The 27,712-nt window shown below is 44.6% G+C and overlaps 1 protein-coding gene across 1 annotated transcript in view; it reads right to left on the minus strand.

Annotated features, from left to right (window-relative positions):
• Positions 1 to 7,330: 7,330 nt before the first annotated feature.
• Positions 7,331 to 27,712, minus strand: part of LOC124016424 (TOX high mobility group box family member 2-like) — a 91,317-nt gene continuing 70,935 nt past the window's right edge. The window contains exons 5-8 of the mRNA XM_046331986.1: positions 25,017 to 25,097; positions 21,042 to 21,440; positions 12,024 to 12,160; positions 7,331 to 7,542 (exon numbers count right to left, since the gene is read on the minus strand). Coding sequence (XP_046187942.1) covers positions 7,500 to 7,542; positions 12,024 to 12,160; positions 21,042 to 21,440; positions 25,017 to 25,097 — 660 coding nt within the window. The 3' untranslated portion in view covers positions 7,331 to 7,499. The remainder of the gene's footprint in view (positions 7,543 to 12,023; positions 12,161 to 21,041; positions 21,441 to 25,016; positions 25,098 to 27,712) is intronic.

The following is a 27,712-nucleotide window of genomic DNA, read 5'->3' on the forward strand; positions in this document are numbered from 1 at the left end:
AACCGTACCTTTGTGAATACAGGCCCAGGTCCATGTGTACTTGGCCCAGGTCCAGGTCCATGAAAACTGTACCTCTTTTATTTCTATGAATACAAGTGTTTTGACTCTTTACAATGACTTATTTTACTAGAAATGGAAGGTTTAATTAGACTTTTCCCTCGCTAGATTGACTTTGTGAAGGAGGATTGGATAACGGGACCTGACAAAATGATCAAATTAAGGCTAGAAGCTCAGTATTTGCTGTTTGGTTTAAACAATGACTGTCAGAATGTCCATGGAGAATAGTGAGCATCAAGGTTGAAAAACTGTCACATAAAAGAAGGGCATTGTGACTGCAAAGAAAGGGACAATAATGTCTATTTCAACATTCAACACAGAGGAGCAAATCACCCCCCACCTTCCCACACATTTGTGTTCATGCACGCATGCATGGACACACTCACACAGACACAAATGTACGACTGTGATTTTCATGTAATGTGTGTCATATCATGAAGTGGCAGTTCACATTTTCCAATTGTTCAATAATGATCTAGAGGGAGAGAGAGAGAGAGAGAGAGGCAGGGAGAGAGGGGGAGAGAGAGAGAGAGAGAGAGAGAGAGAGAGAGAGAGAGAGAGAGAGAGAGAGAGAGAGAGAGAGAGAGAGAGAGAGAGAGAGAGAGAGAGAGAGGGAGAGAGAGAGAGAGAGAGAGAGGGAGAGAGAGAGGCAGGGAGAGAGAGAGAGAGAGAGAGAGAGAGAGAGAGAGAGAGAGAGAGAGAGAGAGAGAGCAGGGAGAGGGAGATGGGGCAGGGAGAGAGAGGGAGATAGAGGAACGGAGAGAGAGAGGGAGAGAGAGGCAGAGAGAGAGGGGGGAGAGAGAGGCAGGGAGAAAGAGAGGGAGAGAGAGACAGGGAGAGAGAGGCGGGGAGAGAGAGGTGGGGAGAGAGAGGCGGGGAGAGAGAGGCGGGGAGAGAGAGGCAGGGAGAGAGAGAGACAGGGAGAGAGGCAGGGAGAGAGAGACAGGGAGAGAGAGGCGGGGAGAGAGAGACAGGGAGAGAGAGAGGCGGGGAGAGAGAGGCGGGGAGAGAGAGACGGGGAGAGAGAGGCGGGGAGAGAGAGGCGGGGAGAGAGAGACGGGGAGAGAGAGACGGGGAGAGAGAGGCAGGGAGAGAGAGGCGGGGAGAGAGAGGCAGAGAGAGATGGAGATTCCAGCCTCAAATGAATTAAACATCAAATGGAGTGAAAGTGACATTTCCCTCTTTTCTCTCCATATGAGAGAAAAATACATTAAAAACATATTTTGGGATGCATTTTTTAGGATACTTTTTAAATATTTAAATAAAATAAATCATAATAATTAAATAATGTGTTTAAAAAATATATACTGTATTTCACATTTGAAATACAGTACATTATACAGTACATATATTACGGAATGTATTTCAAGAGTATATACAAATGTAGGTCAAATGTACAGTATATCACAAAAATAACAATGAACTTTACCCAGCCTGATACCACAAACGGATCGGTCAAAGGTAATTCTCCCACTGGGCCAGAGTCGCTTCTGGCATTTTCCTGATCATTGGTGAGGCACGGAAGCCTTCCCCTCACTTAATGGCGCAGGTTCTTCTTCTTCAGATTACATTTCGCCACCTGCTCAGGGTTTTCAGGAGCGTAACATGTAATTATCTCTCCCACACTTGCCTCAAAGGAGAAAGTATTCAGAATCTACAGTATTTCGCAGATGCCGGTTTGGGCATGATTCTTGCATGATTCTTGATTAATTCACATCTGGCATTACACTTTCTCCAATGGGAGGCCCAAAGAGAGATAAGTCAAGGCCACGCCTCCAACAAACCACTCCTCCAAACCCTCTAGCGGGCAGCTGCAGCCACAATATACTTGATCAAAATCTATTTTATTGTACTTGACACATACCAAAAGCACTAAAAATGCATTTAAATACATTTAAATTTCTACAAAAATGACTAACCAACATGATACACTATCGCTCACGTGATGACTCCATCTACATCCATCCTGAGTGACAAAGTGGTCTAAGGCACTGCAACTCAGCACTAGAGGTATCACTACAGACACTCTGGTTTGAATCCGGGATGTATCGTGATTGGGAGTCCCATAGTGCGGCACACAATTGGCCCTCTCACTGTCTACTGTGTTTATTTTCAGCAAACTTAACATCTGTAAATATTTGTATGAACATAACAAGATTCAACAACTGAGACATAAACTGATCAAGTTCCACAGACATGTGACTAACAGAAATGGAATAATGTGTCCCTGAACAAAGGATGGTGGGGTCAAAATCAAAAGTAACGGTCAGTATCTGGTGTGGCCACCAGCTGCATTAACTTCTTTGGGACAGGGGGCAGAATTTTCACGTCCGGATGTAAAGCGTGTCAAAAGTAAACGGCCTCCTACTCAGACCCAGAAGCTAAAATATACATATTATTAGCATATCTGGATAGAAAACTCTCTGAGGTTTCTAAAACTGTTTGAATCATGTCTGTGGGTATAACAAAACTTATTTGGCAGGCGAAACTCCGAGGACAAACCATTCAGATTTTTTTTTTGAGGTCACTCCCTTTTCAATGACTTTTCATTGTTATTTTCTAATCGACTTTCCTGCAGTTCCTATTGCTTCCACTGGATACCTAAAGTTGTATTACAAAAGTAGTTTGAAATGTTTGGACAATGCTTACAGGTAACGTTTGAGATATTTTGTGGTCACTTAGCGCAAGTTGGAACCAGTGTTTTTCTGGATCAAACGAGCCAAATAAATGGACATTTTGGATATATATCGACGGAATTAATCGAACAAAAGGACCATTTGTGATGCTTATGGGACATATTGGACCATGACGGACCCTCCACCTCCAAATTGATCCCGCTCCAGAGTACAGGCCTCAATGTAACGCTCATTCCTTTGACGATAAACGCGAATCCGACCATCACCCCTGGTGAGACAAAACTGCACTTTTTGCCAGTCCTGTCTGGTCCAGCGACGGTGGGTTTGTGCTAATAGGCGACGTTGTTGCCGGTGATGTCTGGTGAGGACCTGCCTTACAACAGGCCTACAAGCCCTCAGTCCAGCCTCTCTCAGCCTAGAAGATCTAAGGATCTTCTAAAGTGCAAAACTATGTGGAATTAAGAACCACTTTGTCCACTCTGTAGACTAGATGTCGTAGCCATGCATTTCTGTCAGGCATTACATGCATTTGAGCAAAGATGCAATGTCCTTAAAACAAGTCAAAATGAGGCTCAGTAGTGTGTGTGGCCTCCACGTGCCTGTATGACCTCCCTACAATGCCTGGGCATGCTCCTGATGAGGTGGCGGATGGTCTCCTGAGGGATCTCCCCCCAGACCTGGACTAAAGCATCCCCCAACTTCTGGACAGTCTGTGGTGCAACGTGGCGTTGGTGGATGGAGCGAGACATGATGTCTCAGATGTGCTCAATTGGATTCAGGTCTGGGGAATGGGCGGGCCAGTCCATAGCATCAAAGCCTTCCTCTTGCAGGAACTGCTGACACACTCCAGCCACATGAGGTCTAGCATTGTCTTGCATTAGGAGGAACCCAGGGCCAACCGCACCAGCATACGGTCTCACAAGGGGTCTGAGGATCTCATCTCGGTACCTAATGGCAGTCAGGCTATCTCTGGCCAGCACATGGAGGGCTGTGCGGCCCCCCAAAGAAATGCCACCCCACACCATGACTGACCCACCGCCAAACTGGTCATGCTGGAGGATGTTGCAGGCAGCAGAACGTTCTCCACGGCGTCTCCAGACTCTGTCACGTCTATTACATGTGCTCAGTGTGAACCTGCTTTCATCTGTGAAGAGCACAGGGCGCTAGTGGCAAATTTGCCAATCTTGGTGTTCTCTGGCAAATGCAAAACGTCCGGCACGGTGTTGGGCTGTAAGCACAACCCCCACCTGTGGACGTCAGGCCCTCATACCACCCTCATGGAGTCTGTTTCTGACCGTTTGAGCAGACACACGCACATTTGTGGCCTGCTGGAGGTAATTTTGCAGGGCTCTGGCAGTGCTCCTCCTGCTCCTCCTTGCACAAAGGCGGAGGTAGCGGTCCTGCTGCTTGGTTGTTGCCCTCCTACGGCCTCTTCCACGTCTCCTGGTGTACTGGCCTGTCTCCTGGTAGCGCCTCCATGGTCTGGACACTACGCTGACAGACACAGCAAACCTTCTTGCCACAGCTCGCATTGATGTTCCATCCTGGATGAGCTGCACTACCTGAGCCACTTGTGTGGGTTGTAGACGCCGTCCCATGCTACCACTAGAGTGAAAGCACCGCCAGCATTCAAACGTGACCAAAACATCAGCCAGGAAGCATAGGAACTGAGAAGTGGTCTGTAGTCACCACCTGCAGAACCACTCCTTTATTGGGGGTGTCTTGCTAATTGCCTATAATTTCCACCTGTTGTCTATTCCATTTGCACAACAGCATGTGACATGTATTGTCAATCAGTGTTGCTTCCTAAGTGGACAGTTTGATTTCACAGAAGTGTGATTGACTTGGAGTTACATTGTGTTGTTTAAGTGTTCCCTTTATTTTTTGGAGCAGTGTATATGGAAATGTACATTTTTTCCATATGGGTCTATCTGGAAGACTTGTGTGCAATTGTGGGTAAAATCTGTATTTAGGATGGATGCCCGAGTTTGTGTACCTTAAGCCATGTATTTCTCTGTTCTCTTTATCTCTGCCGCCCACCACCCCACCACTTTCACATAGCAGCAAAGCAAATTCAATCCTGCATCTGTTCATGGCTGTGGAGATACATTGAGGACAAGAGTTCAGATTGGGATGGTGTTAGCTTTAGTGATAACAGCTAATTAGTAAAGCCATAGTATTTGATTTGAGTCCAGCCATGAAACTACATTTAAGTATAGGAAACATGTTCTGGTTGGAATAAAAGGAAGTGAGTGATATTATGTTCTAGGATATTTTCTAGGATATAAGTGTTAAGTGGCTGATGTTTTAGATTTGGATACTTGACGGAAGGGAAGAAAATAATGTTCTGTGTCGGAAAAAAAGAGTCGGTAGAAGCCTATATCACTTTTCACTTTTTTATTATTATGGAGATTTAAAATAAAAGAAGGATTGTGACACAAAATTATGTCACTGGCAAGGAAAGAAAGAACCAGCAGAAAAAAAGAGGAAGAAACCAAAGCAATCCTCATCATCATCAAACCTAAAAGCTAAACAATAAAATTTTATAAAAATGCACGTCCATTCTAAGAAGCAAAAAAAATATGCTTGTTCTTTCGTAAATAGCAAACCTGTCAAATAGCTGATGGGCAACTTAAAAAAAAATATGTTGATAACAATTACAAAATAAAAATAACGGCTTTACAAATTAAATAACTACAATTGTCAGGCTTATATATTAACTTGAATGTTATTATATTTCCATTACAACAAATGTTTTTAATTATGCTACAGTGAAAATAAGACCATCTTTCTCATCAAATATTTATCACAGAACTTAAAGATGAGAGAGACACAACAGACACACCCAAGAAAATAGTGGAAACCTTGAAACCCACAGCTATGTTACTGTCATTCACATGTAGTTTGTTTTTTTAGATCCCTCTTCATGTTGAGTGGGTGAATATTGACAATTTACATGACCAGGTGAATTTAAAAAATCTAATCAACAAAGACTGTAGCCTAGGATTTTTGAGGCAACATGAGTGTTCAGTATGTGTCTGTCTCGCGTTTCCTCATTCCCATTTTCTCTCTCTCTCTCTCTCCCTCCCACCTCTCTCTCTCCCCCTCTCTCTCCCTCCCACCTCTCTCTCTCCCCCTCTCTCTCTCTCTCTCTCTCTCTCTCTCTCTCTCTCTCTCTCTCTCTCTCTCTCTCTCTCTCTCTCTCTCTCTCTCCTCTCTCTCTCTCTCTCTCTCTCTCTCTCTCTCTCTCTCTCTCTCTCTCTCTCTCTCTCTCTCTCTCTCTCTCTCTCTCTCTCTCTCTCTCTCTCTCTCTCTCTCTCTCTCTCTCTCTCTCTCTCTCTCTCTCTCTCTCTCTCTCTCTCTCTCTCTCTCTCTCTCTCTCTCTCTTTCCATTTAATGATCTGCAGGACACAGACTCTGTATTGTGTTTTTGATGTAACTTTATTGGAAAAATCATACCAGTGAGCACAGATTTAATGCAAGATGGAGTGTGTGAAGTAGTCCTTTGAAATCCACCTGCGCAGCCTGTTAAAATTCACAAAACACACACACACAAACGCTTACACACTCACATGCACACAGACACACCCAAATGCACACGCTCCCACACACACGCAGGCACGCAACCACACACACAAGATACACTTTGAAATACAAACCAATGACTTACAGGTAATACTAAAGAAGAAGAAAAGCTATCTGGACTTTGAATTCCCAATTTGATCAAAGTGATATTTACAATCACACCGTGACAGCTTGGTAAACCTCCACAGGTCTTTCATTAAAAAAAGGTTGAATTTATGTAATTATCCCACCCATTCACTTTGTATTATAATAAGTCACAAACCCTAAAGCAAAGCAACAGTAACATCAAGGCCTGTGTGCTGAAACCTACCAGAAAAGTAAAAGAAAATGTAGCAAGCAAGAAAGAAATAAAAACAACAACAAGAAAAGAAAACATAATAAATTTAAAAAATGATTAAATGAGAAGAAGAAGAAGGAGGAAAAGAAGAAGAATGCTTTTTGCTCATTTTATTCCAATTAAAGCTCAGTTTAGTCCCTGAGGGGGACTATTTTCATGGTTCTTCAATTTTCCTTTACTCTGAGACAAATATGAGAGCTCTAGAATCAGGCAGGTGAAGAAATACGCTGAGAAAAAAATTGCTAGTAGTCATCGGAACTTTGCACAAATCTTTCTAAAAACCGAAAAGATTACAATGACAAAAAAAGGGTGGTGGTAGGAGTGGGTTGGGGAGGTGGTGGTAGGAGTGGGTTGGGGGGTTGGGGAGGTGGTGGTAGGAGTGGGTTGGGGGGTTGGGGAGGTGTTGGTAGGAGTGGGTTGGGGAGGTGGTGGTAGGAGTGGGTTGGGGAGGTGGTGGTAGGAGTGGGTTGGGGAGGTGGTGGTAGGAGTGGGTTGGGGGTGGTGGTGGTAGGAGTGGGTTGGGGAGGTGGTGGTAGGAGTTGGGGGTTGGGGGGTTGGGGTTGGGGAGGTGTTGGTAGGAGTGGGTTGGGGAGGTGGTGGTAGTGGTGGTAGTGGGTTGGGGAGGTGGTGGTAGGAGTGGGTTGGGGGTTGGGGAGGTGGGGGGGTTGGGGAGGTGGTGGTAGGTGGGTTGGGGAGTGGGTTGGGGGGTTGGGGAGGTGGTGGTAGGAGTGGGTTGGGGAGGTGGTGGTAGGAGTGGGTTGGGGAGCTGGTGGTAGGAGTGGGTTGGGGAGCTGGTGGTAGGAGTGGGTTGGGGAGGTGGTGAATGTGGGGAGGTTGAGGGCTGACTCCCTGTTGTCTTTTCTTGTCGACGGCGACCTCCAGTTTCAAGTGAGGTAGAGTGGCTTGTCCCTGGCTATCATGCTGCCACTGAAAAAAATAAGAGAGGGAGATGGTGAGAAGAGAAGGAGGAATCGGAAAACAAGCAGAGAGGGAGACAGTGAGAAGAGGAGGAGGAATCGGAAAACAAGCAGAGAGGGAGACGGTGAGAAGAGAAGGAATCGGAAAACAAGAAGAGAGGTAGACGGTGAGAAGAGAAGGAGGAATCGGAAAACAAGAAGAGAGGGAGATGGTGAGAAGAGAAGGAGGAATCGGAAAAGGGAGACAAAGAAGGAGGAATCGGAAAACAAGAAGACGGTGAGAAGAGAAGGAGGAATCGGAAAACAAGAAGAGAGGGAGACGGTGAGAAGAGAAGGAGGAATCGGAAAACAAGAAGAGAGGGAGACGGTGAGAAGAGGAGGAGGACTAGGAAAACAAGAAGAGAGGGAGACGGTGAGAAGAGGAGGAGGAATAGGAAAACAAGAAGAGAGGGAGACGGTGAGAAGAGGAGGAGGAATCGGAAAACAAGAAGAGAGGGAGACGGTGAGAAGAGAAGGAGGAATCGGAAAACAAGAAGAGAGGGAGACGGTGAGAAGAGGAGGAATCGGAAAACAAGAAGAGAGGGAGACGGTGAGAAGAGGAGGAATCAGAAAACAAGAAGAGAGGGAGACGGTGAGAAGAGAAGGAGGAATCGGAAAACAAGAAGAGACAGAAAGGGTGTGAAGAGAAGGAATAAATAAAAGACAGATTTCCCCTTCCCCTTTGAAGTACAGTAGGGACAATTATAAAACTAAAATTGAAGGAATAAAGCGTGCCATGTGTGTGTTGGAGTACATTCCAAAGGAGGAGGAGGAATCGGAAAACAAGAAGAGAGGGAGACGGTGAGAAGAGAAGGAGGAATCGGAAAACAAGAAGAGAGGGAGACGGTGAGAAGAGGAGGAATCGGAAAACAAGAAGAGAGGGAGACGGTGAGAAGAGAAGGAGGAATCGGAAAACAAGAAGAGAGGGAGACGGTGAGAAGAGGAGGAATCGGAAAACAAGAAGAGAGGGAGACGGTGAGAAGAGAAGGAGGAATCGGAAAACAAGAAGAGACGGTGAGAAGGAGGAGAGGGAGAAAAGGGAGTGAGAAGAGAAGGAGGAATCGGAAAACAAGAAGAGAGGGAGACGGTGAGAAGAGGAGGAATCAGAAAACAAGAAGAGAGGGAGACGGTGAGAAGAGAAGGAGGAATCGGAAAACAAGAAGAGACAGAAAGGGTGTGAAGAGAAGGAATAAATAAAAGACAGATTTCCCCTTCCCCTTTGAAGTACAGTAGGGACAATTATAAAACTAAAATTGAAGGAATAAAGCGTGCCATGTGTGTGTTGAAGTACATTCCAAACAGATGTGCCTAACAGAAGTCTTGATAGCTATTCAGTGAACACTAGAACCGCTAAAGAGGTCATTTTGACTGCACATTATTTATTTATTTTTATACTCCGCCATTTTTTAAGTCATGCCCCCCTCTGTCCTTGACTGCCCCCCCTTTACCAACAGTAGGGTCTGTGCCCCTCCTTCTCCCAACAGTAGGGTCTGTGCCCCTCCTTCTCCCAACAGTAGGGTCTGTGCCCCTCCTCCTCCCAACAGTAGGGTCTGTGCCCCCCCTCTTTACCAACAGTAGGGTCTGTGCCCCCCTTCACCCAACAGTAGGGTCTGTGCCCCTCCTTCACCCAACAGTAGGGTCTGTGCCCCTCCTTCTTCCAACAGTAGGGTCTGTGCCTCCCCTTCACCAACAGTAGGGTCTGTGCCTCCCCCTTCACCAACAGTAGGGTCTGTGCCCCTCCTTCTCCCAACAGTAGGGTCTGTGCCACCCCTTCTTCCAACAGTAGGGTCTGTGCCCCTCCTCCTCCCAACAGTAGGGTCTTTGCCCCTCCTTCTCCTAACAGTAGGTCTGTTCCCCTCCTCCTCCCAACAGTGGGGTCTGTGCCCCTCCTCCTTCCAACAGTTGAAAGTGCAGCACCCAGCTGGTAATAACCCTTATAATTGCCTTGAAACTGAACCTAAACTCTACCCGAAATGAATTTCACACATATACCAACAGATGAAATAAATTAAGCAAATTATGATTGGGAGAAAAGAGGAGAATGAGGATGAGTTGATGAGCGTGGGCAAGCAAATGCATAATTCTGTAATCACCAATTGTGAATGAAGAACAGGGCGGGCCAGTCTATTGTACCGATCCATTTTAATATGCCCCCTTCACTTGTGCCCCCTTCACATGAAGAGACATCTGTTGGCATGTCTTGTGGGGTATGCATGTGTGTCCGAGCTGTGTGCTAGTAGTTTAAATATACAGCTCAGTGCATTCAGTATGTCAATACTTACAAAAACAATTAGTGATGAAGTTAATCTCTCCCCTACTTTGAGCCATGAGAGACGGACATGCATATTATTAATGTTAGTGATACGTGTATATTTAAGGGCCTGCCGTGCTGCCCTGTTCTGAGCCAATTGTAATTTCTGAAAGTCCTTCTTTGTGGCACAGGCTTTACTCAGAGCCTGTGCCACAAGGCTCTGGAAGAAGGAGGGGCACAGACCCTACTGTTGGTGAAGGGGGGGCACAGACCCTACTGTTGGTGAAGGGGGGGCACAGACCCTACTGTTGGTGAAGGGGGGGCACAGACCCTACTGTTGGTGAAGGGGGGGCACAGACCCTAGAGTTTTTACCAAAAAGTTATATTTTGGTTTCATCTGACCATATGACATTCTCCCAATCTTCTTCTGGATCATCTAAATGCTCTCTAGCAAACTTCAGACGGGCCTGGACATGTACTGGCTAAAGCAGGGGGACATGTCTGGCACTGCAGGATTTGAGTCCCTGGCGGCGTAGTGTGTTACTGATGGTAGGCTTTGTTACTTTGGTCCCAGCTCTCTGCAGGTCATTCACTAGGTCCCCCCATGTGGTTCTGTGACTTTTGCTCACTGTTCTTGTGATCATTTGGACCCCACGTGGTGAGATCTTGTGTGGAGCCCCAGATCGAGGGAGATTATCAGTGGTCTTGTATGTCTTCCATTTCCTAATAATTGCTCCCACAGTTGATTTCTTCAAACCAAGCTGCTTACCTATTGCAGATTCAGTCTTCCCAGCCTGGTGCAGGTCTATAATTTTATTTCTGGTGTCCTTTGACAGCTCTTTGGTCTTGGCCATAGTGGAGTTTGGAGTGTGTCTGTTTGAGGTTGTGGACAGGTGTTTTTTATACTGATAACAAGTTCAAACAGGTGCCATTAATACAGGTAACGAGTGGAGGACAGAGGAGCCTCTTAAAGAAGAAGTTACAGGTCTGTGAGAGCCAGAAATCTTGCTTGTTTGTAGGTGACCAAATACTTATTTTCCACCATAATTTGCAAATAAATTCATTAAAAATCCTACAATGTGATTTTCTGGATTTTTCTTCTCATTTTGTCTGTCATAGTTGAAGTGTACCTATGATGAACATTACAGGCCTCTCATCTTTTTAAGTGGGAGAACTTGCACAATTGGTGGCTGACTAAATACTTTTTTGCCACACTGTATATATAGGTCACAACACCGCCCCCAGTGGCATTTCTCACATTTCTGTAGAAATTCTAGCCATGTATTGCTACCACTGTATCATCAAAGGAATTATCTAAGTGAGTTTAGGAGATTGATTTCATGAAACTTGTTTCATAGGCTACATATGTTAATGTGGGCTATTTTGAGCACCTTTTTGCAATGCTTGATTTATTTAATCGCTTTACTGGGAAGCTTGTCAGAAGCAGACATCAACATATTATGTCTGTTTGAGCTGATAGTGCAGAGGGAGCTGCACACAGTGAACTTCCTACTCGGGCACACCGCCTCAGTGCTAACAGTATGACTCTGGTTCATAGGCACATGATTACTGTATACAATAGCTGTAAGATTGACAGAGGCATTCTGGACAGTTACAGGGACATAATGAAGTTAATTACATTGTGACTGCCAACGCCCAACGGGATAATGTACATTTGCTGCAGCATTACTACAACTCAACGACACAGTGGTAGAGATTATCTGAGCTGTTCTTGGGTCATTGATGAGTCATCGTCTCAACACAGCCTTGAAATGTGTGGACAGAGTCCAGGAGCCAAGATGATTTGGATGTAAACATGAGCTGACAATAATCAACTATTTTTGACTGCTGTCATATTGACACTTACTGTAGCTGAGCCAAAATTGAGGACTGAAACGGTACAAAGTCAATTCAAGGACACAAAGCAGTGGTATCAAAGGTCTTTTTGAATAAACATTTGAGTCAGCATTAAATAACACAATTGTGTACTCAAAGGCATAAACTGTTAAAATAGCATTGAATAAGTATTAGGTATTGGACTAAATAATAATTCTGAATGGAAAATCTCCATTGAAATAGTTTCTTAGTCCCAAGCTAGCCTTACTCTGGGTCTAGAAAACTGTCCCTATTCTAAGGTATAAATAGTATTGAATTAAAAATAGTTTCCTTTACAAAGCCGATATTGGTCTGGGCTATCTCACCTGCAGTGGTTGCCACCACACTCCCGATCGCAGTATTCACTGTCCCACTCGTGGTTCTGTCTCCCTCCAGGGTTCGGGGCCCCTGGGGACTGGGAACCCACACTTTTATGGTACTCTGACTGTAGGTGGGAAAATCCCTATAGGAGAAAGAGAGAGCGAGGCCATGGCATTAGTTTAAGTTTCTGACAATGTATACTGGCCATATGGAGAGGGGAGAACAAGAGAGAGATGCAGGGGAGAGTGGAGAGGGAGAGGAAGAGAGAGAGGGAGAGACAGAGAGAAAGGGAGAGATTCCAGCCACAAATGGATAAAACATAGGGGTCATGATGTTAGCTTTGCAGCTTTTAGTTGATGTGTTATTCCAACCTGGCCTCAGAGCAAAACGTATTATATATTACTAAAATATGTGCCACTCCGTTTAGCATTATATGTAACTTTATGTTAGGTTGGATTACCAATGTAATAGCGATCGTACAAAATAATATGAATTGTAGTATGTACAGTGCATTCAGAAAGTATTCAGACCGAGTGGTGCAGCGGTCTAAGACACTGCATCTCAGTACAAAAGGCATCACTGCAGTCCCTGGTTTGAATCCAGGCTGCATCACATCCGGGTGTGATTGGGAGCCCCATAGGGCTGTCCAGGTTTTTATTTGACCTTTATTTAACTATGCAAGTCAGTTAAGAACAAATTCTTATTTTTAATGATGGCCTAGGAACAGTGGGTTAACTGCTTTGTTCATGTGCAGAATGACAGATTTTTACCTTGTCAGCTCGGGGATTCAATCTTGCAACCTTTCGGTTACTAGTCACCCCGGTTTGGCCAGGGTAGGGCGTCATTGTAAACAACAATTTGTTCCTAACTGACTTTCCTATTTCAATTATGTAGACAGGTGTGTGCCTTTCCAAATCATGTCCAATCAATTTAATTTACCACAGGTAGACTAAACCATTTTTGCTCTGACCAGGCTGGTTGTTCTTAGTTCTCTGACAACTTATCCTGATTTATGGAGAGAGTAGAGGGAGACAGAAGGAGGAGGGGAAGGGATTGACATAGGAAGAGAGGAAAAGAGATAGGAAGAAAGAGAGAGAAAGAAACAGGAGGAGGGGGAGGCTTGCTCTTTACTTAAGGTCTGAATGCCAAATTCTGCTACATTTCTATTTTAGATGAGTTTAAATGCTAATTGGTTTGGCAGCATAGTACCTCAAGCAAGCCAATAACATGTACAGTTCAATTTGAGAGAGAGACTAAAGAGAGAGAGAGAGTGAGAGAGTGTAACGAGGGGAAGGGAGAGATAGTTACTGAGTATAATGTATACATGCTTGAGATGCAAAGCTGAGGAACGGAAATATGAATAGAGCTGTTTACATCTAAAGCAGATATCATGCATCAACCCTAAGTATTGTAACTACAGTCGCAAGAACAAGGATGTGAACCCTTTGGAATTACCTGGATTTCAGCATAAATTGGTCATAAAATTTGATCTGATCTTCATCTGGGTCACAACAACAGACAAACACAGTCTGCTTAAACTAATAACACAAACAATTATACGTTTTCCTGTCTTTATTGAACACACCGTGTAAACATTCACAGTGTAGGGTGGGAAAAGTATGTGCACCCTTGGATTTAATAACTGGTTGACCCTCCTTTGGCAGCAATAACCTCAACCAAACATTTTCTGTAGTTCACGGATCAGACCTACACAACGGTCAGGTGGAATTTTGGACCATTCCTCTTCACAAAACTGTTTCAGTTCAGAAATATTCTCGGGATGTCTGGTGTGAACCACTCTCTTGAGGTGATGCCACAACATCTCAATCGGGTTGAGGTCAGGACTCTGACTGGGCCACTCCAGAAGGCGTATTTTCTTCTGTTGAAGCCATTCTGTTGTTGATTTACTTCTGTGTTTTGGGTCGTTGTCCTGTTGCATCACCCAACTTCTGTTGAGCTTCAATTGGCAGACAGATAGCCTTATATTCTCCTGCAAAATGTCTTGATAAACTTAGGAATTCATTATTCCGTCGATGTTAGCAAGCTGTCCAGGCCCTGCTGCAGCAAAGCAGTCCCAAACCATGACGCGCCCTCCACCATACTTTACAGTTGGGATGAGGTTTTGATGTTGGTGTGCTGTGCTTTTTTTCTCCACACATAGTGTTGTGTGTTCCTTCCAAACAACTCAATTTTATTTTCATCTGTCCACAGAATATTTTGCCAGTAGCGCTGTGGAACATCCAGATGCTCTTTTGCGAACTTCAGACATGCAGCAATGTTTTTTTTGGACAGCAATGGGTTCTTCCTCCCATGAACACCATTCTTGTTTTGTGTTTTACATATCGTAGACTCGTCAACAGAGATGTTAACATTTTCCTGAGATTTCTGTAAGTCTTTAACTGACACACTAGGAGTCTTCTTAACCTCATTGAACATTCTGCTCTTTGCAGGACGGCCAGTCCTAGGGAGAGTAGCAACAGTGCTGAACTTTCCCCATTTATAGACAATTTGTCTTACCGTGGACTGATGAACATCACATTTTCAGAGATACTTTTGTAACCCTTTCCAACTTTAAGCAAGTCAACAATTCTTAATCTTAGGTCTTCTGAGATCAAATTTGTTTGAGGTATGTTTCACATCAGGCAATGCTTCTTGTGAATAGCAAACTCAAATTTTGTGAGTGTTCGTTATAGGGCAGGGCAACCAACATCTTCAATCTCGTCTCATTGATTGGACTCCAGGTTAGCTGACTCCTGACTCCAATTGGCTTTTAGAGAAGTCATTAGCCGAGGGGTTCACAGATTTTTTTCCAACCTACACTGTGAAATGTTAAAGTATACATTCAATTTCGACAAGAAAAATACAATACGTTGTGTGTTATTAGTTTAAGCACACTGTGTTTGTACATTGTTGTGAATTATGACAAATATATGCAGATAACCAGGTAATTCCAAAGGGTTCACATACTTTTTCTTGCCAGTGTATATAAAGTTGAAGTCGGAAGTTTACATACACTTAGGTTGGAGTCATTAAAAATCGCTTTTCAACCACTCCACAAATTTCTTGTTAACAAACCAAACTACAGTTTTGGAAAGTTGGTTATGACATCTACTTTGTGACACAAGTAATTTTTCAAACAATTGTTACAGACAGATTATTTCAGAAGTTTAGATACGGCAGCGTAGCCTAGTGGTTAGAGCGTTGGACTAGTAACCGGAAGGTTGTGAGTTCAAACCCCGAGCTGACAAGGTACAAATCTGTCGTTCTGCCCCTGAACAGGCAGTTAACCCACTGTTCCCAGGCCGTCATTGAAAATAAGAATGTGTTCTTAACTGACTTGCCTGGTTAAATAAAGGTAAAATTAAAAATTAAAAAAATAAAAATACACTAAATTTACTGTGCCTTTAAACAGCTTGGAAAATTCCAGAAAATGCTTTTAGAAGCTTCTGATAGGCTAATTGAAATCATTTGAGTCAATAGGAGGTGTACCTGTGGATGTATTTCAAGACATACCTACAAACTGAATGCCTCTTTGCTTGACATCATGGGTAAATCAAAAGAAATCAGACAAGACCTCAGAAAAAAATGGTAGACCTCCACAAGTCTGTTTCATCCTTGGGAGCAATTTCCAAATGCCTGAAGGTACCACGTTCATCTGTACAAACAATAGTGCGCAAGTAGAAACACCATGGGACGACACAGCAGTCATACCGCTCAGGAAGGAGACGCGTTCTGCCTCCTAGAGATGAACGTACTTTGGTGCGAAAGGTGCAAATCAATCCCAGAACAATAGCAAAGGACCTTGTGAAGATGCTGGAGGAAATAGGTACAAAAGTATCTATATCCTCAGCAAAACGCGTCCTATATCGACATAGGAAGCAAGGAAGAAGCCATTGCTCCAAAACCACCATAAAAGCCAGACTACGGTTTGCAACTGCACATGGGGACAAAGATCATACTTTTTTGGAGAAATGTCCTCTGGTCTGATGAAACAAAAATATAACTGTTTGGCCATAAAGACTGTCGTTATGTTTGGAGGAAAAAGGGGGAGGCTTACAAGCCGAAGAACACCATCCCAGCTCTGGATAAGAGCGTCTGCTAAATGACTTAAATGTAATGTAAATGTAAATGAAGCACGGGGTTAGCAGCATTATGCTGTGGGGGTGCTTTGCTGCAAGAGGGACTGGTGCACTTCACAAAATAGATGGCACATGAGGAAGGAATATTATGTGGATATATTGAAGCAACATCTCAAAACGTCAGTCAGGAAGTTAAAGCTTGGCCGCAAATGGGTCTTCCAAATGGACAATGACCCCAAGCATACTTCTAAAGTTGTGGCAAAATGGTTTAAGGACAACAAAGTCAAGGTATTGGAGTGGCCATCACAAAGCCCTGACCTCAATCCTATAGAGCAGAGTAGAAAAAGCGTGTGCGAGCAAGGAGGCCTACAAACTTGATTCAGTTACACCAACTCTGTCAGGAGGAATGGGTCAAAATTCACCCAATTAATTGTGGAAAGCTTGTGGAAGGCTACCCAAAACATTTGACCCAAGTTAAACAATTTAAAGGCAATGCTACCAAATTCTAATTGAGTGTATGTAAACTTCTGACCCACCAGAATTTTGATACAGTGAATTATAAGTGAAATAATCTGTCTGTAAACAATTGTTGGAAAAATGACTTGTGTCATATGTAGATGTCCTTAACGACTTGCCAAAACTATAGTTTGTTAACAAGAAAATGTTAAATCAAGCTTAGCATTCAAAGTGGGATGCGAGTGGTCGCATCCCACTTCGCTCCCGCAGGTAGTATAACTTTTTCATTACATTTCATTATATTTCATTATAGCACAACGGTTTGATTTGTCTAATCTTAGCAATTTCTTCTCAGCTAGCTACATAGCCGTCTTTGTATCAAAGATAATTGCGTAATTATCGTATTTCGCCGTCCTAACGTAGTCTTCACTGCTATTTGCCCAGCAGCTAGCCAGCTAGCTAACGTCCACTGATTAGCTGCACTGGGAAAACTATTACACTCAACTGAACGACTTGATTAGTGTAGTGTTAGCTAGCTACATAGCTGTCTTTGCTGTCTTCGTATCTTCGTATCCCAGATAATTGTGTTGTTTAGGTTTAGAGTGTGTAGTCTTAGAGTGTAGTCTTAGAGTGATTATCTTAATTTACTGAGGTTAGCTAGCCAGCTATTTGTCGTCCTTAACGTAGGAGACTCTGCTAGCTAGCCAACAGCTAGCCAACGCTAGCCAAGGTCTACTGAATAGAACTCAACAACCCGGTCGCATTCACAGGTAGTATCACATTTTCATTTCATTACAGTACAACGGTTTGGTTTGATTTGTTTGATCGTAGCTAGCTACATAGCTAGCTACATAGCCGTCTTTGTATCAAAGATAATTGTGTAGTCTAGAGCGATTTTCTAGGTTAGCTAGCCAGCTATTGTCGTTCTTTTAACGCAACGTAACGTAAACAACACTGCTAGCTAGCCAGCTAGCCCCCGAATAGCAGCACTGCAGAAACTATTACACTCAACGGAACGACTTGATTAGTGTAGTGTCAACAACGCACCCACTGCCAGCTAGCCTACTTCAGCAGTACTGTATCATTTTTAATCATTTTAGTCAATAAGATTCTTGCTACGTAGCTTAACTTTCTGAACATTCGAGACGTGTAGTCCACTTGTCATTCCAATCTCCTTTGCATTAGCGTAGCCTCTTCTGTAGCCTGTCAACTATGTGTCTGTTTATCCCTGTTCTCTCCTCTCTGCACAGACCATACAAACGCTCCACACCGCGTGGCCGCGGCCACCCTAATCTGGTGGTCCCAGCGCGCACGACCCACGTGGAGTTCCAGGTCTCCGGTAGCCTCTGGAACTGCCGATCTGCGGTCAACAAGGCAGAGTTCATCTCAGCCTATGCCTCCCTCCAGTCCCTCGATTTCTTGGCACTAACGGAAACATGGATCACCACAGACAACTCCTACTGCTCTCTCTTCGTCCGCCCACGTGTTCTCGCACACCCCGAGAGCTTCTGGTCAGCGGGGTGGTGGCACCGGGATCCTCATCTCTCCCAAGTGGTCATTCTCTCTTTCTCCCCTTACCCATCTGTCTATCGCCTCCTTTGAATTCCATGCTGTCACAGTTACCAGCCCTTTCAAGCTTAACATCCTTATCATTTATCGCCCTCCAGGTTCCCTCGGAGAGTTCATCAATGAGCTTGATGCCTTGATAAGCTCCTTTCCTGAGGACGGCTCACCTCTCACAGTTCTGGGCGACTTTAACCTCCCCACGTCTACCTTCGACTCATTCCTCTCTGCCTCCTTCCTTCCACTCCTCTCCTCTTTTGACCTCACCCTCTCATCTTCCCCCCCTACTCACAAGGCAGGCAATATGCTCGACCTCATCTTTACTAGATGCTGTTCTTCCACTAACCTCATTGCAACTCCCCTCCAAGTCTCCGACCACTACCTTGTATCCTTTTCCCTCTCGCTCTCATCCAACACCTCCCACACTGCCCCTACTCGGATGGTATCGCGCCGTCCCAACCTTCGCTCTCTCTCCCCCGCTACTCTCTCCTCTTCCATCCTATCATCTCTTCCCTCCGCTCAAACCTTCTCCAACCTATCTCCTGATTCTGCCTCCTCAACCCTCCTCTCCATCCTTTGACTCTCTATGTCCCCTATCCTCCAGGCCGGCTCGGTCCTCCCCTCCCGCTCCGTGGCTCGATGACTCATTGCGAGCTCACAGAACAGGGCTCCGGGCAGCCGAGCGGAAATGGAGGAAAACTCGCCTCCCTGAGGACCTGGCATCCTTTCACTCCCTCCTCTCTACATTTTCCTCCTCTGTCTCTGCTGCTAAAGCCACTTTCTACCACGCTAAATTCCAAGCATCTGCCTCTAACCCTAGGAAGCTCTTTGCCACCTTCTCCTCCCTCCTGAATCCTCCCCCCCTCCTCCCTCTCTGCAGACGACTTCGTCAACCATTTTGAAAAGAAGGTCGACGACATCCGATCCTCGTTTGCTAAGTCAAACGACACCGCTGGTTCTGCTCACACTGCCCTACCCTGTGCTCTGACCTCTTTCTCCCCTCTCTCTCCAGATGAAATCTCGCGTCTTGTGACGGCCGGCCGCCCAACAACCTGCCCGCTTGACCCTATCCCCTCCCCTCTTCTCCAGACCATTTCCGGAGACCTTCTCCCTTACCTCACCTCGCTCATCAACTCATCCCTGACCGCTGGCTACGTCCCTTCCGTCTTCAAGAGAGCGAGAGTTGCACCCCTTCTGAAAAAACCTACACTCGATCCCTCCGATGTCAACAATTACAGACCAGTATCCCTTCTTTCTTTTCTCTCCAAAACTCTTGAACGTGCCGTCCTTGGCCAGCTCTCCCGCTATCTCTCTCTGAATGACCTTCTTGATCCAAATCAGTCAGGTTTCAAGACTAGTCATTCAACTGAGACTGCTCTCCTCTGTATCACGGAGGCGCTCCGCACTGCTAAAGCTAACTCTCTCTCCTCTGCTCTCATCCTTCTAGATCTATCGGCTGCCGTCGATACTGTGAACCATCAGATCCTCCTCTCCACCCTCTCCAAGTTGGGCATCTCCGGCGCGGCCCACGCTTGGATTGCGTCCTACCTGACAGGTCGCTCCTACCAGGTGGCGTGGCGAGAATCTGTCTCCTCACCACGCGCTCTCACCACTGGTGTCCCCCAGGGCTCTGTTCTAGGCCCTCTCCTATTCTCGCTATACACCAAGTCACTTGGCTCTGTCATAACCTCACATGGTCTCTCCTATCATTGCTATGCAGACGACACACAACTAATCTTCTCCTTTCCCCCCTTCTGATGACCAGGTGGCGAATCGCATCTCTGCATGTCTGGCAGACATATCAGTGTGGATGACGGATCACCACCTCAAGCTGAACCTCGGCAAGACGGAGCTGCTCTTCCTCCCGGGGAAGGACTGCCCGTTCCATGATCTCGCCATCACGGTTAACAACTCCATTGTGTCCTCCTCCCAGAGCGCTAAGAACCTTGGTGTGATCCTGGACAACACCCTGTCGTTCTCAACCAACATCAAGGCGGTGGCCCGTTTGCATTAGCGGCGGTCCTAATCCAGGCACTTGTCATCTCCCGTCTGGACTACTGCAACTCGCTGTTGGCTGGGCTCCCTGCCTGTGCCATTAAACCCCTTCAACTCATCCAGAACGCCGCAGCCCATCTGGTGTTCAACCTTCCCAAGTTCTCTCACGTCACCCCGCTCCTCCGTTCTCTCCACTGGCTTCCAGTTGAAGCTCGCATCCGCTACAAGACCATGGTGCTTGCCTACGGAGCTGTGAGGGGAACGGCACCTCAGTACCTCCAGGCTCTGATCAGGCCCTACACCCAAACAAGGGCACTGCGTTCATCCACCTCTGGCCTGCTTGCCTCCCTACCACTGAGGAAGTACAGCTCCCGCTCAGCCCAGTCAAAACTGTTCGCTGCTCTGGCCCCCCAATGGTGGAACAAACTCCCTCACGACGCCAGGACAGCGGAGTCAATCACCACCTTCCGGAGACACCTGAAACCCCACCTCTTTAAGGAATACCTAGGATAGGATAAGTATTCCCTCTCACCCCCCCCTTTAAGATTTAGATGCACTGTTGTAAAGTGACTGTTCCACTGGATGTCATAAGGTGAATGCACCAATTTGTAAGTCGCTCTGGATAAGAGCGTCTGCTAAATGACTTAAATGTAAATGTAAATGTAAATGTATCGCCCCACCTAATTCTGATTCTGGACCAGTCATACTGTTTAGACTAATAATGGAATTGGTAATGGATTGCTGATCCAAACTAGTTGCTAAGGTTACAGAGAACCAAACGGTTATAAATGGTTTGGAATTAGGAATGAGTAATTTAATTGGATCTCTATGGTCCATACTCTCCACACTAGCCTACTGAAAAGTGAGCATGTCCAGTATTCCTTCATATAATTTGGTGATAAGATATGATATATGCAGAGTCACACTAACCTGCTGGCCAGGAGGAGGTGAGTGAAGGGATGCCTGGAGTCCCATCTGGTGGGAGATGATTGGCTGGGACTGGCCGTGCTGCATGCGGATTGGCTGGTTGAGGAGGGAGTTCTGGTGCATGGAGAGCTGTTGGTGCAAGGGCGGGCTGATCTGGAAGGAGGAAGGGGGAGAGGCACTAATGCTGGGCAGCATCTGAGACTGGCTGAGGGTCCGGGAGAGTGCGTGACGCGTAGCCCCCGCGTAGCCCTGCATGTCCGACAGGGGGAAGCCCCCCGGCCCCAGACTGTAGGGGGAGGAGGGCTGGGGTGGCACGCTGTACAGGGGTGGATTGGGGGGCATCATGTGGGAAGAAGGCTGGTTCGTCTGGATACTTTTCGTCTCCACAGGGTCATTGTAGTTCTGAGGACAGAGGGGAAGACAAGAGGGACAAAAAGGACAGTTAAAATAGGTATTACCCAATATATTACACAGCTCATTTATATTGGTGAGATACAGGTATGTCAATGTAAATATATTACCCAATACATTACACAACTAATACACTAAATTAGTAGGACATATGACTACATCATCCACTCAGGTCCCTCTATGTGAAAATCATGATGTTGAGTTCATTTCAGCATGGAAGTCACATCCCCTGAGCTGCTTCATTTCATAGATTTGAAATAGCAAGCGTATATGTATACTTTGCTGCGGTATGAAGTATGTTCAGGCCCTCTCATTATCTGTCACAGTTGTTGACGTGAGCTATGTATCCTATTTGGTAATGGCGTACATACTGTCTATTGAACAGAGACAGAGAAATAATCAATGAAAAGATGGATAGAAGACTAAAGACAAGGGACATTTGCAGGTCAAGTGGAATATGAAATGGTAAAGAATGGTGAGAGATGGGTGGGAGTGAAGTGTGTGTGTGCTCCCTTCCAAGCACTGAACAACCACAACTGAAAGCAGTACTATTTTATACTATACTATACTACTAAGCCTATTCTATGAATATTATTTGTGGAGATTTAGAAATGTGAAACTTTAAAGGGACAGGCAGTAGTAACAAGGTAAGGAAACCAATAATGTATCATTTGGGTGAACCATCCCATTATGTGTCCCTTGGTGGGTTGAAAAGCACTAACCTCCATTTTGACTTTCTGAATGAATGAACCTCGTTAACTTGGTACTTTTAAATGAGACATGTACTGTAGTCATCAAGCTCTATTTGTGTGTGTTCTTTTCCCCCCAACATAGATCATCAGTGTGCGTCACAAACAAAATGGTAACAGGTGCACGCCGAACACACCGGGCACGTGACTCGTCCAAAAATGTCACTCTGACGATTTCTAATTACCTTCAATTCCTCTGTCCTTGATTCCCACTTCTCTTCAGCAATTTAAACACACTATTTAAAGAGGAATCCTTTTGAATGGCTACATGTACGATGTGTCTTGTTGTGAGTGGTGGTGAATGAATGGGAGATTTGCTGTTTTTTTCTGCCTGTTTTAATTTCTTTTAAAGGCCTGCCAATCTGCACACGCATCAATCAAGCCCTTGAATACGAGATGTGTCAGAAAGCAATATTTAATTACGCAAATGAGTGGTGAGAATGAGCTTTATTAAAGGGGAAAAACTTGCAACTGGTAAAGAGAGAGGTTGATGAATAAACTGTTCATGCCTTAATCAAGGCATTTGTTTTGGGCTTGTAAGCCTTGGAGGAAGTGTGAGGCCATGGGGACCGGTGGGAGGCTGTTTAACATGGTAATGCAATTTGGGTTTATGTGAAGCGAAAACAATGGAGTGAAGACATGGAAATGGAAGACATAGGTTGCTTGGCACTAAGACTGGCACACAAAAAATGTTAGTAGGATGTATTATGATGCAATCCTACTGTATATTATGTATCCAATCTGGTTCTGAATTTGTACTTTAAGACTCATAGTTGAGAAACAACAGACATGAATTGATTATCTTGTCTAAAGTCTAAATATCAAAGTATATATGATAAGTTGAATACAGTATTGAATACAGTAGTTCCTCAGGCAGTTCCTCAGGCAGTTCCTCAGGCAGTTCCTCAGTCAGTTTTTCAGGCAGTTCCTCAGGCAGTTCCTCAGTCAGTTCCTCAGGCAGTTCCTCAGTCAGTTCCTCAGGCACTTACTCAGGCAGTTCGTCAGGCAGCCCCAGGCAGTTCCTCAGGCAGTTACTCAGGCAGTTCCTCAGGCAGTTACTCAGGCAGTTACTCAGGCAGTTCCTCAGGCAGTTACTCAGGCAGTTGCTCAGGCAGTTCCGCAGGCAGTTACTCAGGCAGTTCGTCAGGCAGCCCCAGGCAGTTCCTCAGGCAGTTACTCAGGCAGTTCCTCAGGCAGTTACTCAGGCAGTTACTCAGGCAGTTCCTCAGGCAGTTACTCAGGCAGTTGCTCAGGCAGTTCCGCAGGCAGTTACTCAAGCAGTTCCTCAGGCAGTTCCTCAGGCAGTTCCTCAGGCAGTTCCTCAGGCAGTTCCTCAGGCAGTTCCTCAGGCAGCCCCAGACAGATCCTCAGTCAGTTCCTCAGGCAGTTACTCAGGCAGTTTCTCAGGCAGTTCCTCAGGCAGATCCTCAGGCAGTTCCTCAGGCAGTTCCTCAGGCAGTTCCTCAGGCAGTCCCTCAGGCAGCCCCAGACAGATCCTCAGTCAGTTCCTCAGGCAGATCCTCAGGCAGTTCCTCAGGCAGTTCCTCAGGCAGCCTCAGGCAGTCTCAGGCAGTTCCTCAGGCAGTTCCTCAGGCAGTTCTTCAGGCAGTTCCTCAGGCAGTTACTCAGGCATCCTCAGTCAGTTCCTCAGTCAGTTCCTCAGTCAGTTCCTCAGGCAGTTTCTCAGGCAGTTCCTCAGGCAGTTCCTCAGGCAGTTCTTCAGGCAGTTCCTCAGGCAGTTACTCAGGCAGTTCCTCAGTCAGTTCCTCAGGCCGTTTCACAGTCAGTTCCTCAGGCAGTTCCTCAGACAGTTACTCAGGCAGTACCTCAGGCAGCCTCAGACAGTTCCTCAGGCAGTTCCTCAGTCAGTTCTTCAAACAGTTCCTCAGTCAGTTCCTCAGTCAGTTCCTCAGTCAGTTCCTCAGGCAGCCTCAGGCAGTTCTTCAATCAGTTCTTCAGGCAGTTCCTCAGTCAGTTCCTCAGTCAGTTCCTCAGGCAGCCTCAGGCAGTTCCTCAGTCAGTTCCTCAGGCAGTTCCTCAGTCAGTTCCTCAGGCAGTTCCTCAGGCAGTTCCTCAGGTGGCAGAACCAGGAGCCACCATACTAAGCAATGCTCACTCATGCCTCCACACACACACAGACACACACAGACACACACACACACATGAACATGCATACGTAAGAACGCACATAGGCATATACACCCTCTCTCATGCACACACACAGACACACACAGACAGACAAACACACACACACAGACAAACACACACACACACACACACACACACACACACACACACACACACACACACACACACACACACACACACACACACACACACACACACACACACACACACACACACACACACACACACAGAAAGATATATACACACACACAGACAGACACACAGACACACACACCGACACACACACAGACACACAGAGACACACACACCGACACACACATAGACACACACGAACACACACACACACACACAGTCCCCCCCCCCACACACCTTTCGTCCATCCCGTCCTCTTGACGTGTTGCAAATAACACAGACGAATAAAGGTGTGTGTGTCTGCGTGCGTGTGTGTTTCTGTGTGTGTGAGCATGTCTGTGTGTGTGTGTCTATGTTTGTGTGCATGTGTGTGTGTTTGGGCCCTAATTTTCACCGTTCTCTTCAAAGCAAACACACATAAACCTTCTCCAGCAGCCCCTACCCCAGGAGGAGAGAAGAACTCTCCATCTAATTTATTATCCCTTATATCACCACTGAACCATGTTTATCAGAGACGTGACCCCCCCCCCGCCATTACCTTGGTAACCAGAGTGGCTCGGTACGTGGCCAGGGCTTTCAGGTACTCTTTCTTCGCCGCCTCTGTTTTCCTCTTGTAGCCCTGCGAGAGAGAGACAAACAGCAAGAAAGCAGTGGTAAGTGACAAGGCGCTAAGCTAGGCTAAGCATTTTAAATGACATTTTGGTCATTTAGCAGACACACATGAACAAATACTCCAGTATATACTATGATATAAATACTATAGTATTCACTGTAGTGTTTTTGCGGCCTTTCCCAAAGTACTCACTCTAGTATTTACTGTAATATACTGTAGTATTTACAGTTAACTATAGTATAAATACTGTAGTAAAATAAAACTGTAGTATATACTATATTATACAACGGGTGGGTCTAATCCTAAATGCTGATTGGTTAAAACCGCATTCCAGCCAGTGTCTATACCACAAGTTACCACTGGCTAAATCTATGATGTTAAAATGCCTATTTATTCTGTTCCATTTGACTGCGCAATCCACTGTCTCATCAGCCCAGCCAGGTACTTTATAAACTTGATCTCCACTATGAAAAACATCTGGAAATGATCTAACATTTCTTTTAGCCTAACATTTAGTTTTCAACAGCGATTTGTATTGGCTAGCTACCAAGCAAGGGATACGAACGTTGCCAGTCAGTATGGCAATGGAACATTTAGAACGAACGACTGGGTCGCATCCATAGATACAGAACAAAAAGTCTGAACAACTGGGTCGCGTCTCTAGCAACTGAACCGATAGAACAAATGACCAGCCGGCTTGGGTAGCAACCCTAGAAATGTTATGAATATATTAATCAAAATAACGTTTTTAATTCAAATTTGTCAATCATTATTTGAATAGGTTGGTAACCGGCTCTACAAAAGTGATAATGCCCTTAAAGACAGTGTTTGGAGGATATATTGGCATGGTTTGCCATCCCTCGGCTTCTTCTCGGCCTAACAACACCCGTGCCAATATATCCTCCATACACTCCATACACATTTGCACACACTGTACATAGATTTTTCTATTGTGTTATTGACTGTACGTTTTTTTATTCTATGTGTATCTCTGTATTGTTGTTTTGGTTGCACTGTTTTGCTCTATCTTGGCCAGGTTGCAGTTGTAAATGAGAATTTGTTCTCAACTGGCCTACCTGGTTAAATAAAGGTGTTCTCAACTGGCCTACCTGGTTAAATAAAGGTGTTCTCAACTGGCCTACCTGGTTAAATAAAGGTGTTCTCAACTGGCCTACCTGGTTAAATAAAGGTGTTCTCAACTGGCCTACCTGGTTAAATAAAGGTGAAATAAAAATACATTTAAAAAATGTAAACTGGCTTCTTGGGCATTATCACTTAAGTAATTACTGTTTTTGCAGATGAATGTAGTATTTACTATAGTGTTTTTGCAGATGAATGTAGTATTTACTATAGTGTCTTTGCAGATGAATGTAGTATTTACTATAGTGTTTTTGCAGATGAATGTAGTATTTACTATAGTGTTTTTGCAGAATGTAGTAGTGTTTTTGCATTTAATGTTTTTGCAGATGAATGTAGTATTTACTAGTGAATTTATTTACTATAGTGTTTTTGCAGATGAATGTAGTATTTACTATAGTGTTTTTGCTTTGCAGATGAATTAGTATTTACTATAGTGTTTTTGCAGATGTTTATTTACTATAGTGTTTTTGCAGATGAATGTAGTATTTACTATAGTGTCTTTGCAGATGAATGTAGTATTTACTATAGTGTTTTTGCAGATGAATGTAGTATTTACTATAGTGTTTTTGCAGATGAATGTAGTATTTACTATAGTGTTTTTGCAGATGAATGTAGTATTTACTATAGTGTTTTTGCAGATGAATGTAGTATTTACTATAGTGTTTTTGCAGATGAATGTAGTATTTACTATAGTGTTTTTGCAGATGAATGTAGTATTTACTATAGTGTTTTTGCAGATGAATGTAGTATTTACTATAGTGTTTTTGCAGATGAATGTAGTATTTACTATAGTGTCTTTGGTTTATTATCTTTATCACTGAGGTTTTCTCTTTCAGGAAACCTACTGGAGAAACGCGAAAAGAGCGAATTTTCCATAACCTGTAGATGAGCAAGACTGCAGTCTGAACAGATAGTTCAGAGCTTCTACACTTTTTTACAACCTGTAGGGAACACAATATATGGTCTATATTTGGCATATAGGTTTCTAACTTATAGGTGTCACAAATTGGGATATGGTGGAGGGGGGATGGAAAGTTTATATGTAAATGATATGCTCTAGTATTTACTATAGTTAAGTGTTTTTGTGGACATTATTGTAGTGTTTACGACAGTTGTTACTACAGTTGTATTTTTCCCCAGATAATACTGTAGCATTTACTATATCAAAATCAAATCAAATGTATTTATATAGCCCTTCATACATCAGCTGATATCTCAAAGTGCTGTACAGAAACCCAGCCTAAAACCCCAAACAGCAAGCAATGCAGGTGAAGAAGCACTATACTATTCTAAAGAATACTACACCATTTTATAGTAAGTACTACACATGATTAAGGGATACTACAGTGTGTAGTGTAGTATTCTGCAGTATACTACAGTTTACTATAGAATTCTATAGTAAGCACAGTAGTATTGTATAGTAAAAGGTAGTATTTTTTTAAATGTGGTTAGACTAAAATCACTCTGTTTTCTTGTTGTTG

This window comes from Oncorhynchus gorbuscha, linkage group LG03 (assembly GCF_021184085.1).
Source record: "Oncorhynchus gorbuscha isolate QuinsamMale2020 ecotype Even-year linkage group LG03, OgorEven_v1.0, whole genome shotgun sequence".
In the NCBI taxonomy this organism is placed as follows: domain Eukaryota; kingdom Metazoa; phylum Chordata; class Actinopteri; order Salmoniformes; family Salmonidae; genus Oncorhynchus; species Oncorhynchus gorbuscha.